Genomic DNA, 17951 nt, shown 5'->3' on the forward strand with positions numbered 1-17951 from the left:
GTATGAGGGAAAGAGAAAGAAAAGGGGAAGCAGGAGGGGAGCCGCGGGAGGGGGGGGGGGGTAGATAGAGAGAGACAGAGTACATGAGAGCGTGTAGTCCATCAAATTCATGTAGCAGGTTTACAAGGCGTCGGTTGCTTGCATGCAGTTGCTGCTCAACAGGTGATGGTATTAAGACTTATGCTACTCCCCGCTGCTTTGCTCCGATGTGTCTTTCTCATTTTATTTCTACTGCCTATAAGGCTATAGAGAGGACATAAATGCAGAACAGGTACTGCCGACATTGAGATAGAAAGATTGACAACATAATAGAGGTTTGATCCGAGACAAGAAACGCCGAAAAGGGGCAAGGAGACAGAAAGAGAGAGCGAGAGAGAGAGCGAGAGAGGGAGCGAGGAGAGGAGAGAGAGAGAGAAAGACAGAGAGAGAGAGAGAAAGACAGAGAGAAAGAGAGAAAGAGAGAGAGAATAAGACTAAGAGAGAAAGAGAGAGAGAAAGAGAGAGAGAGAGAGAGAGAGAGAGAGAGAGAGAGAGAGAGAGAGAGAGAGAGAGAGAAAGAGAGAGAAAGAGAGAGAAAGAGAGAGAGAGAGAGAGAGAGAGAGAGGGCGAGAGAGAGAGAGAGAGAGCGAGAGAGAGAGAGAGAAAGAGAGAGAGAACCATGTACATGTACAGTGCAGCCCAGCGGACTGGACCACTGCACAGGCTCTGGCAGGCAGACACAGAGCAATGTGCAGCAATCGCGTGATAGCGGACACGGCGAGCACTAGTAGCAGCATATACACAAGAAATAGGGGGAAGCGTTTCGCGCAATTGGAATGCAGCTGCATTCCGTGTACGTGCACTGCGTAGTGCAGTTAAAATTTGCATTAGCGAGGCGGTTTAACTAGAGTGTGTAAGTGGCTAGTAAAGACATGACACTAGAGATTTCAAGCATACAAACAAACAGCTGATGGCGTTTTAGGTCGCCGCTTTGACGTAACATGCGGCCGCAGGCGCAACCGTAGCCAGCAGCAGAGGGTGCCTTGGGTGGTCGCCGGGTAATGGTACGCCACTCCGGACACACACACACACACACACACACACACACACACACACACACACACACACAGACTACTGAGAGGAACACTTAAAAAACAAAGAAAAGCAACGGCCATCGAAAACAAGAATGCTTGCAGCACATTGCACTGCAATGGAGGAGAAAAGCAGGTCAGAATTAGCGACGGTTGGAGGAGAGGGAAAGCACAGAGACTCGGAAGGTGGCTATGACATGACATACAGCGTAGCACGTTAAGCAGAACTAAAGCTGCGGCTACTGTTGGTCCAGGGTACGGTATATACAATGATCACATGAACTCGTGTTACTTATATCCATGGTGACCCATGGTGATGCTGGTAGCCATGGTGATGCTGGTTTCCATGGCGATGGAGTGGCGTAAACAGGTCACTGGCTCAGTTGGATGGCTCGGTCGAACTGCAGGCAACAACAGAAGTACAGTACATGGCACAAGGACAACATTGGAAATTGGTCCTGCGAACTACCATGGACTAAATTGTCAACCGGACAATCTCCCTTTCATTGGAGTTGGACTACATTATCCACTAACTAGCTTTTTATGCTTTACAGTACGCCCTGACCACAACCACCTGTATAGCCTCACACAGCAATTACCAGCAGTTCTGTACAAAACACATTGCAAATTATGAATATGAACTATGGCCACCAGAAGCACTAGCACCACCACCAGCAGCAGTCGCAACAAGAGAAGCAGCAGCAGCAGCACTAGCAGCAACAACAACAGCAGCAGCAGCAGCAGAATGGAGCCAGTACTCACCCCAGCAGCAACTTGATGTCACAGACACGAAAGGGGCACACGTCACGCACCAGCTCGATCATGTGATCTGTGCATGGTGGACTGTTACGCTTACGCATCCAGTAGCTGAGGATGGCCTTCGCATCACGATGATCAGGCGCTTGCTGGCGACGGCTGCGGCATGCGTCTGTGATGACCTTCTCAAATTTATTCCCGTCTCCAGTCACTTCCTCCACAACAGCACAGGCCAGGTCATCTAAACAATCAACAGTGGACGTCGCAATGCCATAGTAACAACATTTCTTCATAGCACCATGGCAACTGTATTTCTTCATAACACCATAGCAACACAATCACTGCGCCATGTTAGCACTATGGCATTTTTCAGACATGCAACTTTAGGCCGCAACCACACACTACGTAAAAATCACAGTACAAATGTTCGTGCATATCTCACAAGTCGGTACGCAAACACATTCCACTTTTCGGCCTGCATAGATGACGTTTTCACGCGGCCAGCATGTGAAGTTGTCGTACCAAAGCGTGTGCCATGTGCTGTAAAAGACCAGGAATTCAAAAACAATAATTGTATGCTGATACTGATGCTATACCGTACGACGACCAGGTAGAAAAAAGGTTGTACAATGGAGATGGAGCGCAAATACGACAAAAACGACAAACGTGGCTTTCTACAGGAGTGCGCCGGTTTCTGAAAACCTACAAAGCCCATATTGCATTTCGCCGCCGCCGCCATGACGATTTCTACTGTAATGCCGGAAAAAGGGAAAGTACGATCAGGCAACAATTAAAGGGGAAGTTCACCCCAACATGAAAACTTGTAGCGAAGAATGCACTGATTCCAATGGTGAAGGTCCCAGGTTGATCGGAGCAGCCGTTCCTGCTTTATAACAGCTTGAATTTCTCACTAGATTTTGTGACATCATGATGACGTCCTTAACTTGCCCAGACTAGGCCGGATGTATAACGTCAGAGTGATAGACTTTGTACAGTGTATGCGAGTAGAAGGGAAAACACCAATTTATTTCTTGTTTCTTTACAACAAAATTCTTACCAGAATTTTTCCAGTCGGGATACCGGTAGGGTGCCGGATGTCCCATACCGAAGTTTGAAAACTAGTCTGGGCAAGTTAATGACGTCAGCATGATGTCATTGAGTTAAGTGAAAACTTCAAGTTGTTTCAACTCGGGAACGGCTGCTCCGATCAACCTGGGATCTTCACCATTGGAATCAGTGCATTTTAGCTACAGGTTGTCAAGTTTTCATTTTAGGGTGACCTACCCCCTTAAATGCTCCCCCCCCCCCATACTCACCTCGCTCTTCCTCGCTGAAGATTGCGTTCAGTTGGCGGCAGAGACTCTCTTGGTCACGGATTTCCTCCAACATTCTCCTGCACAAAAAAAGACAATCCAGCAGCAGGAAATATAAAGACAATCCAGCAGCAGGAAATATAAACATGCACTGGGAGCCACGTTTATACTGCACGCCAAGATTCTAAGAATAATCTTGAGACAGCGCACCAAATTGGCACTGATTGTTCCGGCACTGTGCAAGACCAGGTGAAGCGTGAAGAACGACGAGATTGAAGTCCAGTTACGGCTCCGAGTGCTATCCAGCGATCTCTAAATGTAAGCAAGGGACAGTGACAGTTACGCATCCCTGGCCACATAAGTGTTATCATGTGGAAGGAAGAATACAGATACTATCTAATGTAGGTAACAAGAGACCTGATGGTGCCAGCAATGAATAGTGTAATACATAGCAATACATAGTGGTTTGTGTAGGAGTAAGTCTGTCTACTACACACGGTGTAAGACCAGGCGAAGTGTGAAGAGCGACCTGCACTAGGCCGTTACACTCGTCACACGCCGGCGACCAAACAAGAATCGGATAGCACCCGCTCGAGGAAAGATAACCAACCCGGCGAGACCGAGATAAACCTATGCGGGCCGGACAACCAGGCGGCCCGGTGTGGTCGCTGCATCCAGCATCGTAAGTCCGCGGAGATGCTCTGAACACCTGTTTGCCCATTTGTCGGTGTAGCTTGATCTAAGACTTGTAGTAGTCACAACAATGTTCAGGGGGGGGGGGGGGGAAGGAGGGAGGTGTACAATGTTCAAGGGGGGGGGGGGGAAGGAGGGAGGTGTACAATGGAGAATGTCACACTGCACACAAAAGGCACACTGCGCAATGAAAAAAAGTTCACGGTTTGCACGAGACTCGGTTAGACTGAGTTTTCTGCATCTGTAGGAACACTGTGACTCTCAAGGATCAAGGCGTGCAACTCCGGACACCATGAGGAAATCAAAAGAGACCTTGACCCGCATGGAGCGTGTTGTACAGACAGGGGGAGTGCAAGTCTGAAGCTATACGCATGCAATGGCTGCAACTCACCCGGACTCTGTTACCGTTGCCCCTGGTATGAACTGAAGCGCGGACACCTGCGGACGAGACACTCCAGCTGCACTCACTGCACTCACTGCACTCACTGCACCTTGTAACGGCAAAGACAAGTCCAAATGCAGGAAACACAAATCCACAATAGGGCTTGAAAGTGATGACGTAAAAAACGGCCAGGGAATAGTAAGTTGACATCAGATTTCTATTTTGGATCCACTAAGGTGTGACTTTGCTATTGCCTCAGTATGTGGGTGCATAGCAACCCACTCATGTCGTGTGCAGGGGTGACTTTTACTTCGCCACCAGTTGTAACCCCTCCCCCAGTAGCCAAATCAGTCAGTTTCACTGGCTACATCGACTTGCTGTGAGTAAGACGGATTGAAATGTGCTTGGATCCATACAAAAACTGGATCCAAGTGGATCCAGTTGTTGAATTTTTGAAATTGTTGCTATGCTGTGACGTAGCACTTTCAAGCCATATTGCGTCAAACCCTGGCATCAAGACTATCCCTGGGCTAGCAAAGACATCTAAATTCCACAAACTTCTCCCACCTCGCCCACCTCACCGGCTGCATCACACACTATGGGTTATTCTATTGCAGTGCAGCAGCTACAGTTCTGCCAAAACTCATTAGCCACCCACCACGTGCATTGGCAACAGCACAAGTATAACTTATGTTCACAATAGCACCTTAAAATTGCAGTAGTCCCCCTCCCCCAACCCCTACGCCACACATGATTCATGCAAACACCTGCATGCAAGAAACGCATACACAAATATTATACATGCTATATACTGCAGTAGAAAATGCTTACTGGTCATGGCAGCAGTGCTGTCAGTATCAGACGACACTAGCGCTTGCAGCTCCGCCCGCACATTCACAAAGTTGCGGCCAAGCTCATCAAGGACCTTCAGGAACAGCTTGAATGTCCCACGCCCGCCTGCAGAAGCTTCCTGCAGCAATTTTTCATTGTGATCAGCACGAACACGGACATCCATCAGGCGGCGTTGAAAACTCGTCATAATCAGCCCGTTTGAGAGCGCCTCAACGCGAGTCTCCTCTGGTGGAAGATTCTCGACAAACCACTTATGGTGCCTCTTGTAGCGAATATCACACCATGGATTGTCTGGCAAGTCGAGAAAAAATGACACACAGTAAAGTGAGGATCAAATTAACACATTGTGCATTAATTTTTAGAAACGAACATGTTTTTTCACGGTTCGCGTGAGACTCGGTTTCTCTATTATAGAGGCCGAGTTTTCCGCATCCGTAGGAACGCCACCACCCTTCAAGGATCAAGGCGCAGATGCAGCTCCTAAAGCGGTGGGAGGTGAGTAGATCAGCTCACCAGTATGTGGTCAAAGACCGAAAATCCCATTCACTGCATCCATGTTTTCCTCGTGCCAGGCCACGAGTTCCCAATTAACTGTGGATCGCAGCACGGCTGGAAAAAATACTTCCGCTTCTAAGCAGGACTTGAACCTGGTACCCTCTGTTTCTCAATCATGGTCTTAGACCATCCCACAAAGCAGAAATTCAGTGAAAGCACCATCAAGGCTTCAATAGCTGTGGAAATCACCAAAGCAAACAGCAACCAAAATGCACACACCTATTGTATGAGCAAATTGCAGGAGAGTCTCCATTACATCCTATCCAAGTTATCGACCAATCATTTGTTTCACTCACCATCATCATCCAATCCAGCAGCGTCGTCAACAACTAAGCGACACAAGTCATCAACATTGCACTCCAGGTAGAGCGGCTGATAAACACCATCAACACACCAAAGAAAAAGAAAGGAACGTGCACTTGATCTTCTAAGTGATTAAATTCAACCTTCAGCATATGCACTCTCTCGCCCACCTCATTCACACCCCAGCAATGAATGGTAAACGGGCTGAAACCTACTGTTTACCATCCTATTCAGCACTTCAGCAGTACCGTATTTCGCCGATTATAAGTCCCCCCCCCCATTTTCAGGTTTAGGCAATATTGATTTGATATAATTATTATTATAATTGACTTCAGTAGTAAGTCATGCTCGATTGTAAGTCGCAATCCCCCTTTTTACAGTTGAATTTTCGGGTAAAAAGGTAAGTCATATTCGGGGAAATACGGTAGTTCAGTCTATTTCCGTAAACAGAGTCGGTGCCCTGCGTGTCAGTCGTGAGTCAGTCAAGTGTCAAGTCAGGTCGGCGGAAAAACTTCGAGCTCCAGTGTGGAGAGCAACCAACTGGCTTATATTCTCTATACATTGGAAGAATGATCAGGGTGAACGCACATCTTTCTATTGCGATAACAATGTTTACCTTGATCCATCTATCCCACGTTGGCCGGTCGGTATGCGCTTGCCTTAGGCCACAGCGAATTGGTCGGACGTCTTTGCCAATCTCTGCAAAGTGCTGGCACCCGGTGCTCCTGCAGTGCTGCTGGTTATGAAGCTGGCATGGCCTGTCATTGCGGCACAGGCACGCAATGCTGGGATGGAGGCGCAGCAGACGCTGGCCATACAGCTGCTGCAGCTCTGTGGTGGCACTGAGAATGAAGCGAACAACAGACTCGCAGTAATCTATTGTCTTCTCGCGCTTGTCGCTGTCCACTGTGATGCAAATGGCTGTGGAAGAATAGGAGAGCTGAAGCTGAAACTCATTCTGGCACCTCATAGAGACGTTGAGGCCCATACGCAAATCCTTTGTTCGGTGCGGTTGGTATTTCTGCAAGCATCGCACGGTGATTCGGCCAAAATGTGCTTGAGTGATGCTCCTGTCTGGATCTTCGGCCACCAGGTAGAGCGGCGCTGATTCGGACTCTAGCACTTGTGACGGCTTACACTGGGCAAGGGCTGGCACATAATAGACTTTGTACCCTGTACAAAATGGATCATCTTCTCCAGCATCGTAGACTACGCCATGAGACGCTAGCAGTGAAAAGAGACTCCGGCGCTGCTCCTGAGATCGCACCAGACATTCAGTGGCCTTCTCCTGCTGCCATCGGTGAATGGCTAGCGACTCGCACAGGATGCCATCATTTAGCAGCTTGTACTGCTCCTTGAACTCGGCAGCTTGCTTATACGACTTAGGTGCTGGCAAAAGGACAGCCTTGGATGCTGACATCAGCCATGGGGTGCTAGCTAGAACCTTTTTTCTATGGCCAAAAGCTGCGGCTGGTACTCCTTCTGCCATGGCTTGTGGCTGAGATTGTGACGTGGGCGCTGCTGCTGCTGCTGCTGCTGCTGATTGTAGTGGTGCTGCTCGTGGTGTGGATTCTGATGATTCTTGTGCTGCTCCAACAGGTGGCATACTAGCTGTAGCCGATGGAAAGTGCCTACCCTCATCATCAAAGACAATGAGATAGCCAAGCGACTGGTTCAAGCTCAAGAGACGAGGCACATCCACGTCAGTATCACCAAATGCATCCTGAGCGATGGTGCATACCCTGTCGTAGCTCATGATGAATGATGACGTCTTGTGTGCAATCGCCTCCAGTACCTCTGGGAATGGCAGCCACAAGATTGGCAACTTCTCTCTGCGACGGGATTTGATGACGCAGGCTAACTGTTCACGCAACTCTGCAACTCCTTGGTCAACCTTTGACCCAGACAGAGTGTTGTTAACAAAGATGATCGGATGAAGGCCGTCAGTATACTTCTTGCCGAGCGTCAGTTGTTGCAGTTGTTTCCTTCGTTTGCGAACATCTTCTTTCGACATACGATCCAGGTGTGTGCCAATGAGGAAAATCGGCGCTGTGGAGTTGTCGGTAAGTGCTTCGCGGGCTGTACATAGCCACGAGTCGATGACATCAAAGTAGGTAGAGGTGGGTTGGTTGATGTTGAGCTGATTGTCATCGCCATCTTCATCAGTCAGGATATCTGCATACGGTGTATCCGGTTTGATGCTGGCATCGAAGACGACGCAGTACGTGGTGCGTTCGGGTGAAAACACAAGGTCGTGTAACGCGTGGAATGGCATCTGCCCTGCCAAATCCCACACGTCAACAAACAGTGTGTTCTCACCCAAACCAGAAGTCTGTTCCAACCGCTTGAAATACGTGCCGCTCAGTACCTCCCAAACTGCATCAGCTGCTCCAGCTGCCAGACGCCGGAAGGCGTTTGTACCGCTGACATCACCTTGACGAGAGTCAGCTCCAGTACCGATAATTTTGTCGACGATTGAGGCAGACAACAGGGCTAGGTGATCTGACGCATTCGTTGGCTCCAACTGGTACACTCCTCTTTCGCTCTTATCCAGGGTGAAGGTAAGCTTTTCCATGTCTATGCCAAGTGTACTAGCAGTCTTCGTGAACTTCTTGTCTTGCAGCGACCTCAACACTCCAGTTTTTCCACCGCGACCAGGGCCCATGAGTAGTACTCGCTCGTAGACAATGTCTGCGATGCAGCTTGAGAACACTTCCTTCCTCCTCTGCTCACGTCTGCTTGCTACATTGCATCACAAGAACAAAAAGCACATCCACTTCTCATGCACTTGAGAGAGACGACTAGCCAGGAACTACATGACTGTACCACAATTACAGAAATATTTTTGAAACTGTAGTATTGAAATGACGAATGTAAACGCGCTCATCAGCAGTCACGGTGCAACAGCCGAGTTGCGAATCAAACGTTTTCATGTGGCATTCATCATGAATCAGTTACCACAGTGAGGTGCCGGTAAAATCAGAATCAGAATATTAACCGTATTTTCCAGGTACGTATTTTAAAAGTGAGTTCCACTGTATATTCCAATATATATTCGCCTCTGCGTCTGCTGCTGCTCATGGATTGCGCATGGTCTTTTGTTCTACATGTATTGTCGTTCTTGCAACGCATTCTTTCATAACTCTCCTTCTTTACAACTTCAAGAACTGTTGTTCTGTATGTGAGAGTTGGGGAGCAGCGGAAGAGCACTATCGTCGGGAGTGAATGATAGGATTCGAATAGAACTCTGAGCACAAAAGTTGCCCTTTCCCGCAGTAATAATAGCGTTAGAAAGTTTTGTTTTTTCACGGCTGAGCGTAGCAAAACCACACACCACAGACAAGCAGAAATCATTATTCATTCGAAGATTATTGACTAAAGCAAAATAGTTGTCACCTTGACCTGAGTGTCATCGTAGCCCCCTTTTCGTCTTTGCTACATGTATGCTCTAGGGGTTCGTTCGCCTCTGGGTGCTCGCTGTGCATGGATTGCATGTGAACTTTTGTACTACATGTATTTTCGTTCTTGCAAAATCTTCTTCTTGAACTCTCCTTCCTTGTAACATCAAGAACTGTTGCTCGGTGTGTGGGGGTTGGGAACAGTGGCAGAGCCCCATCGTCAGGAGTGGATGATAGTTTTTGGAGCAAAACACTGACTACAAAAGTTGCATTTTCCAACAGCAATAAGAGAACTGGAAAACACGAGAAGAGTGAGTTGATCATACAGAGGTTAACAAACAGATGAAAAATCACACCACAGACAAGCAGAAAATCACCATTCATAGGAACGCTATTGACTTAGGCAAAACTGCTGTCAATTTGACCTCTGTGTCCTCAGGGTCCCCTTTTCATCATCGCTATGGTCGCTGGATTTGCCTCTGCTTGCGCCGCTGTGCATAGTTTGCGCGTGGGCTTTTGTACTAGGCCACCCCCATTAATTTGTTGTTTCGGGTCACTTCACCCATCAGTACCAGGGTCGGTTGGTTGGCTCTTTATTTATATAATTTTTCCCATGCGTAATGTACATGCGCAATGAATTGTAATTTCACGACTGTAGATCTACATTAGTACAGTCGTGGACATGTATGTAGATTGTGCATGTCGAGTATCAAAGCCTTTGCCCGTCAAGTCAGTCGATCAAATCTGACTATAGACAATCCAGAACTGTCATCTTACCGCTCCGTCATCTTGGCCTCGGTGGCAAACGAGTCTTACGAGCAGCTCTCACTAAAACTTCTACCAATGAGCGACGAGGTGGCAAAGCTGGTACTGTTTCAAGACTTTTCTAGGACCGACTGCGAATCGGGGATGATTGAAGAGGGAAATAACGGCAAAACTCCTACTCTCGTCACCAAGCGTTGCGTCCTGTCATTTGGCTGCTTGTGAGGTCGATGTCTGGACCAGTGTTGAAAATCGATCGCGATCAGCGGATCAGGAATGATCTGCTCTAAAATTGCTTCACCAATAATATCAAGAGTACATAACCTCTTCGCAAAATCTCCGCTACCCGTGTCTCACGTAGCTTCAGAATATGTTACGAGAGATAGGAGAGTCTCCAGCAGGCAGCGCATCCATCGTCAGGAAGTGGAAAGAGCAAACGGCATGGTCCTTGGTTGAGGTAAATGCTGAACGTTCGATTTGTCCCTAACAAGATTTCAGCATTTGGTTCGTCACAATTTTTGCTTGCGAGCTAACGTCTCCGCACTCCAGCTTTCTCCTGTCGGCGTCAGGGCCCAGTACACAACGGAGAGGCCTACTAATAAACAGTTCACGGCACTAACAGCATTGAACACAGCACTTCTTTCACTTCGTGAATACAATAAGACAGCTGAAAATGACACAATTCTGCAGTGATCGACCTTCTCTCTCACGGAGCTAAGCAGAATGTGCGTTATCACCTGTAGTCGCCATGGAAACGCAATCAGAAAATCGGCGATATGGCAAGTTTGCAATATCCTACGGCGGCGAGAGATATACCATCGGAACCTATATCAAATTGTCTTTCATCTGAGCCCTACTTGAAAAATCGATGCACTTCCCCTTTAATCGTTTCACCCCTAATGCAGTCCCAATCTGGGAGTTTCGACCGAAAGGACCTACCGTAAACAGAACGCCTTGTCCCGTCCAGCACAGATGCACACACAGATGGCATTGTTTAAAAAACATTAAAAAACATGTTCTACCGTATTTCCGCAAATAAAAGGCCGTCCTCGTATACAACGCCGTCCTCGTATACAAGGCCGGGGCAGGGGGCGATTGAAAAAATAAAAGACCGTCTCCGATTAGAAGACCCGGTCTACTAAATGAGTCTCGAACTTGTGTTAAAAATAGAAGACTGTGCTCAAACTGTGAGTAAAAGTAGAAGACCGTGCTCAAACTGTGTAGAAGAAAATGGAAGAATGGGGGTAAAACTGTGTGGCGAAAAATAGAAGACCGGTGTCAAACTGGGTTGAAAGAATAAAAGACCGTCCTCGAATACAAGACCGTCCTCGATTATAAGGCCGGGTTAGGACGAGGTTGAAAAAATAGTAGACCGGCCTACTATTTGTGGAAATACGGTATTTCGTCCATTGTTGATCTGAACAATGCTGCATCGAAGCGAAATTGAAATATGAGAATGAGTGCAGCCTATGCCTGAGATCCCTGTTCCTTGCCGCTTTTGTGCGCAGGGCACCGGTGGGATCATTTGAATCGCTTGTGTACACAGCCATGTATACATAGTACGTGCAGGCCAAGCGATAAGAAATCATGGTCGTTCTGATGCAATGTCCTGACACTTCTTCAATTGGTCGGACATGCCCGGACATCCCACATGTCTTTGAATGCCGACGTTTTCGAATTTCTCACTCAACGATGAAGGACAGCACGGAATTTCTTCCGTGAAAATGCCCACTCAATATCCAACATAACTATGGTTCTACTTTACTGCTTTTGAAGATCTTCGGCTCCTTGGAAAGCTCTTGATGAGAGAAATAAAATGAGCCCAAACTCGCCAAGAGCACTACTTACTACTTAATGTCCACCACAACGCGCTCCAAATGCGAGTCCAGTTCCAGATCTGAGACGAGTTTGACTGCACCCACGTGCATTGAAATGCCCAAGGATTATTTTTTCGTATCGGATCGATCGGACACTTTTTCCGTTGCACGGATATTTCGCCACGACAACGACCGAAAATGGTCGGAAAATGTCCGATGTCCGACCGTTATTTCTTGCCCTGTACATGCATACAAAAAAAGTTTTACGGTCGGGTGAAAAACGACGGCCGGTCGAGTGACCCGAGACAACAAATTAATTGTGGGTGGTCCTTCATGTATTGTCGTTCTTGCAACGTATTCTTCTTGGACAATAATTCTATAATTCTTTACAAGTTCACAAACTGTTGCTCTGCGTGTGGAGGGTTGGGGAGCAACAGAAGAGCGCTATCACCAGGAGTGAATGATGACAATTTCTGCGCTTTCCCACCGCCATAATGGTGTTGGAGAGCATGTGTCTTTGTGCGTAGCCATGGTGGTCAGGAGTGAGTAGGCACAAATGCAGGCGCAGGCCAAAGATATCCCTCACTTTGCAGCGGCCTATTTTCTGATTACTTTGCCATTGCCAGTCACTGGTTATGTTACTGTGTTGTCCTGCGGTACACTAAACGGGTGGAGTACAAAGCGGTGATAACTGCTATATAGTTAATTTTACAGCACGCAACATCCGCAATGCCTGAATCCGCATTCACAAAGATTATAGCCAGCCGCCCAAGGAGTAACAGAGGGAGCAGCGGAAGAGCGCTATCGTCAGGAGTGAATGCTAGGATTTCGAATAAAACTCTGACTAAAAGAGATGTGATTTCCAACAGCCATAAGAGAGTTGGAAAGCACGTGTCTTTCTGCACAGCCATGACAATCATGGTGGTCCGGAGCGAGTCCGCACAAAGCAGGCCCAGGCCAAAGATATCCCTAACTTTGCAGTGGCCTATTTTCTGATTCCTTAGCCATTGCCAGCCACTGGCTATGTTCCTGTATTCTCCTCTGCTGCACTAAACGGGTGGAGTACAAAGATGTAATAACTGCTATTTCTACCGCACGCAACATCCACAATGCCTGAATCCGCATTCATAAAGATTATAGCCAGGCACCCAAGGAGTAACAGAGCTTTCCAGGTAACGTACAAAAGAAACCATCCATCACTAAATTGACTAGACAGGAAAGATTGTGTGTGCAAAAGCGCTGCTCAAGCACACCATGGACATCCCAGCCGCCACGCACTCTAATAGAAATAACCGATAAGGGATCAATATTGATTTGTGCTAAAGACTGTTTGATGATTATAAACTTACGAGCTGCAGTTGCCATCAAGAACATCCATATTGACGACAAGATAGGAGTGGGTATGCAAAAAGCAGGCGCAGGCCAAAGATACCCTCACTTAGCAGTGGCCTATTTTCTGAATAATTTGCCATTACCAGCCGCTGGCTATGTTACTGTGTCAGGGACGTCAGACATGGTACAATTAATACGATATTGACCGTACTACCTTTTGCCCAAGGTACCCCGTAAATCAATAAAATACAATCTGGGCTCTAAATTTCCAAAACTGTCGGCTCAGCAACCCCTCCCCCACGAGTAAATTTTACTTCCAATGGCTGATCGTACCACACTAAAATACCTTCCGACGCCACTGTGTGTTGTCCTCTGGTGCGCTAAACGGATGTAGCATAAAGGCGCAACTACTGCATCCATAAAGATGTAGCCAGCCACGCAAGGAGTAACAGAGCCTCCTAGGTAATTTACACAACAAAACATCCATCACTAAATTGACCAGCCAGGAAAGACAGTGTGTGCAAAAGTGCTACTCAATGATACCATGAGCACCCCAGCTGCCACGTACACTATAGGCTGTCGAAGTGCCGACGTCACTCTGACTGAAAACTCGTAGTTTCACTTACTGTAAAAGCCATATATATAACAAAGTGCTAGCGAGTTAACAAGGCGAAATCTGTCATTAAAATAGAAATCGTTATACAGAAATCGATACATATACTGTCCTATTGAGCGTTGAGAAGGAGTGAGAATCGTTACCTTTGGTACACGTAAACCAGTCGATATTCGGAAATCGTTATATGCGCCTCCGCGTTAGAATAATGGCTTTTACAGTAGTTACAAGGCCAAATGATGACAAACAAAAGTCGCGTCACCTGCGGCTGTCGTGTTTCCAACGGTCACAGCATCACTTTGACTGGTGCACGCTCGTGCAAGATCGCGAGTTCAAATTTTGTTTTACTTCAAAAGGGGAAGTTCACCCTAAAAATGGAAACTTAACAATCTGTAGCGAAAAGATGCACTGACTCCAATGGTGAAGGCCCCAGGTTGATCGGAGCAGTCGTTCCCGAGTTATACCAGCTTGAAGCTTGCACTAAATTTGGTGACATCATGATGACGTCATAACTTGCCCAGACTAGGCCGGATTTATGACGTCAGAGAGAAAGACTTTGTATGGGAGTAGATAGTCAGAGAGAAAGACTTTGAATGGGAGTAGATGGGGAAATTTCAGTATTTCATCTTTCCTTTTCCTTCCCAAAGAAGTCGGATCCTTTTTATCCTTCGGTATAGGACATATGACACCCTACCGGTATCTCGACTGGAAAAAATCTAGTATGGAATTCATTGTTGAAGAGAAACAAGAAAGAAAAATCAGCGATCGCTGCGATAGAAATAGCAGTCTGAGAGACACCCATGATTGCTTCTTGGCCGGCGACAACATGTAAAGCTGAATGACAGTACAGGCACAGCAGTGGCTAAGCAAAAATCACCTACAGTTTCTCCTTCTCTGCAAAGCAAAATCCACAAACTCGGAGACAATTAGAAGTTTATTCCAAATACATAATCTTGCCCACGCGCGCTCCTATATCAAAATAATGCTGTAGCTGTGTTCACTGCATGTTGCTGCCACTGGAAACACGACAAGCGCAGGTGGCGCGGCTTTCGTTTGTCACCGCATGGCCAAGTAACTAGGGGTTGTCAAGAAGCAGTGACATCAGACTTCGGCGGCCTATTAGAAACAACCAAGAAGGAATCAATATTAGTTTGTGCTAAAGACCTTTTGATGATAATAAACTTACCCCCTGCCGTTTCCGTCAAGAACATCCATATTGACGACAAGAAACGAACAGATCCGTCACAGAAGATGAGAAGAGTGAGTTGATCATACAGCAGTAAACAAACGGTTGGAAAGGTCACACCACAGACAAGTAGAAAATCAATATACAATGGAAGATTATTGATCAAAAAACAGTTCCCCTGTATGTGAGGGTTGGGAAGCAGAGGGAGAGCGCTATCGTCGGGAGTGAATACTAGGATTTCAAATAAAACTGTGACTAAAAGAGTTGTGATTTCCAACAGCCATAAGAGAGTTGGAAAGCACGTGTCTTTCTGCACAGCCATGACAATCATGGTGGTCCGGAGCAGGTCCGCACAAAGCAGGTGCAGGCCGAAGATATCCCTTACTTTGCAGTGGCCTATTTTCTGATTCCTTAGCCATTGCCAGCCACTGGCTATGTTACTGTATTGTCCTCTGCTGCACTAAATGGGTAGAGTACAAAGAGGTAATAACTGCTATTTCTACCGCACACAACATCCACTATGCCTGAATCCGCATTCATAAAGATTATAGCCAGGCGCCCAAGGAGTAACAGAAGTAACTATCCTGCTACATGTATGCTACCAGGGTTCGCCTCTGCGTGCGCTGCTGTGCATGGATTGCCTGTGAACGTTTGTACTATATGTATTATCGTTCTTGCAAAATCTTCTTCTTGAACTCTCCTTCCTTGTAACATCAAGAACTGTTGCTCGGTGTGTGGGGGTTGGGGAGCAGCGGAAGAGCCACATCGTCAGGAGTGAATGATAATATTCGGAGCAAAGGTCTGACTACAAAAGGTGCATTTTCGAACAGCCATGAGAGAATTGGAAAACACATGTCTTTCTGCACTGCCTTGATAATCTTGGTGGTCCGGAGTGAGTCTGCACAAAGCAAACACAGGCTAAAGTTATCCCTCACTTTGCAGTGACCTACTTTCCTCATTACTTAGCCATTCCTGGTCAGTGGCTATGTTACTGGATATTCCTGTGGGGCTCTAAACGGGTGGAGCATAAAGAGCCAATAACGGCCATTTCTACCGCACGCAACATCCGCAATGCCTAAACCCGCATTCATCAAGATTTTGGCCAGCCGCCTAAGGAGTGCCACAGCTTTCCAGGTAAGGTGCAAAAGAAACCATCAATCACTAAATTGACAACACAGGAAAGATTGTACGAAGTAGCGGTGAGGCATCCTGCAGCTTCATAACTTAATGAGAATTGGTGAGCACACATGCTCATTCCCTGGGCACTGCAAATTCACAACTCATTATTTTCATTTCACAGAATCTTTTTCAACGTTTCGGCGGGGGGTGATGATGGCAATTTGCCGAAACGTTGAAAATGATTCTGTGAATTGAAATGACTTGTGAATTTGTAGTGCCCAGGGAATGGGCATGTGTGCTCACCAATTCTCTTCGAGGAAGGATTGTGCGTGAAAAAGCGCTGCTCAAGCACACCACGGACACCCCAGCCGCCACAGACTTTAATAGAAAGAACCTAGAAGGGATTAATATTGGTTTGTGGTAAAGACCTCGTGATGATCACAAACTTACGCACTGCAGTTGCCATCAAGAACATCCATATTGACAACAAGATAGGAACAGATCCGACATAGAAGATGAGAAGAGTGAGATGATCATACAGCAGTAAACAAACGGTTGGAATGGTCACACCACAGACAAGTAGAAAATCAATATACAATGGAAGATTGTTGATGAAAAAACAGTTCCCCTGTATGTGAGGGTTGAGAAGCAGAGGGAGAGCGCTATCGTCGGGAGTGAATACTAGGATTTCAAATAAAACTGTGACTAAAAGAGTTGTGATTTCCAACAGCCATAAGAGAGTTGGAAAGCACGTGTCCTTCTGCACAGCCATGACAATCATGGTGGTCCAGAGCAGGTCCGCACAAAGCAGACCCAGGCCAAAGATATCCGTCACTTTGCAGTGGCCTATTTTCTGATTCCTTAGCCATTGCCAGCCACTGGCTATGTTACTGTATTGTCCTCTGCTGCACTAAACGGGTAGAGTACAAAGAGGTAATAACTGCTATTTCTACCGCACGCAACATCCACTATGCCTGAATCCGCATTCATAAAGATTATAGCCAGGTGCCCAAGGAGTGCCAGAAGTAACTATCCCGCTACATGTATGCTACCGGGGTTCGCCTCTGCGTGCGCTGCTGTGCATGGATTGCCTGTGAACGTTTGTACTATATGTATTATCGTTCTTGCAAAATCTTCTTCTTGAACTCTCCTTCCTTGTAACATCAAGAACTGTTGCTCGGTGGGTGGGGGTTGGGGAGCAGCGGAAGAGCCCCATCTCTCAGGAGTGAATGATAGTATTTGGAGCAAAAGTCTGACTACAAAAGGTGCATTTTCCAACAGCCATAAGAGAATTGGAAAACACATGTCTTTCTGCACTGCCTTGATAATCTTGGTGGTCCGGAGTGAGTCTGCACAAAGCAAACACAGGCTAAAGTTATCCCTCACTTTGCAGTGACCTACTTTCCTCGTTACTTAGCCATTCCTGGCCACTGGCTATGTCACTGGATATTCCTGTGGGGCTCTAAACAGGTGGAGCTGCATAAAGAGCCAATAACGGCTATTTCACAGAATCTTTTTCAACGTTTCGGCGGGGGGTGATGATGGCAATTTGCCGAAACGTTGAAAATGATTCTGTGAATTGAAATGACTTGTGAATTTGTAGTGCCCAGGGAATGGGCATGTGTGCTCACCAATTCTCTTCGAGGAAAGATTGTGTGTGAAAAAGCGCTGCTCAAGCACACCACGGACACCCCAGCCGCCACAGACTTTAATAGAAAGAACCTAGAAGGGATTAATATTGGTTTGTGGTAAAGACCTTGTGATGATTACAAACTTACTGACTGCAGTTGCCATCAAGAA

The 17951-nt window shown here is 46.8% G+C and overlaps 2 protein-coding genes across 3 annotated transcripts in view; one reads left to right on the forward strand and one right to left on the reverse strand.

Annotated features, from left to right (window-relative positions):
- Positions 1–209: 209 nt before the first annotated feature.
- Positions 210–9243, reverse strand: LOC135819446 (uncharacterized). Of its 2 annotated transcripts, none has more exons than XM_065332657.1 (7): positions 6541–9243; positions 5918–5993; positions 5046–5357; positions 4224–4323; positions 3143–3219; positions 1833–2067; positions 210–1471 (listed from the first exon to the last, which is right to left on the reverse strand). In XM_065332657.1, exons 1-7 carry the CDS (start codon positions 8587–8589, stop codon positions 1450–1452), a joined length of 2871 nt encoding a protein of 956 aa, XP_065188729.1. In that variant the 5' UTR covers positions 8590–9243; the 3' UTR covers positions 210–1449. The 2 variants fall into 2 exon arrangements, with proteins under 2 accessions (XP_065188729.1, XP_065188728.1); XM_065332656.1 differs by having other exon boundaries at positions 4224–4344.
- Positions 9244–10021: 778 nt separating this feature from the next.
- The window catches only part of LOC135820067 (uncharacterized), a 28156-nt gene continuing 20226 nt past the window's right edge, over positions 10022–17951 (forward strand). The window contains exon 1 of the mRNA XM_065333373.1: positions 10022–10189. Within this exon, the coding sequence (XP_065189445.1) occupies positions 10022–10189 (168 nt within the window). The remainder of the gene's footprint in view (positions 10190–17951) is intronic.

This window comes from Sycon ciliatum, chromosome 6 (genome assembly GCF_964019385.1).
Source record: "Sycon ciliatum chromosome 6, ocSycCili1.1, whole genome shotgun sequence".
Lineage (NCBI taxonomy): Eukaryota > Metazoa > Porifera > Calcarea > Leucosolenida > Sycettidae > Sycon > Sycon ciliatum.

Excerpts from the sequence above, each read along its gene's own strand:
- LOC135819446 (XM_065332656.1), bottom strand. The coding sequence starts at position 8,589 with ATGGGCCCTGGTCGCGGTGGAAAAACTGGAGTGTTGAGGTCGCTGCAA. Across the intron at positions 2,068-3,142 it reads CTTCAGCGAGGAAGAGCGAG|ATGACCTGGCCTGTGCTGTT; the intron begins GTGAGTATGGGG and ends TTGATTGTTTAG. Across the intron at positions 1,472-1,832 it reads GACATCAAGTTGCTGCTGGG|TTCGACCGAGCCATCCAACT; the intron begins GTGAGTACTGGC and ends TGTTGCCTGCAG.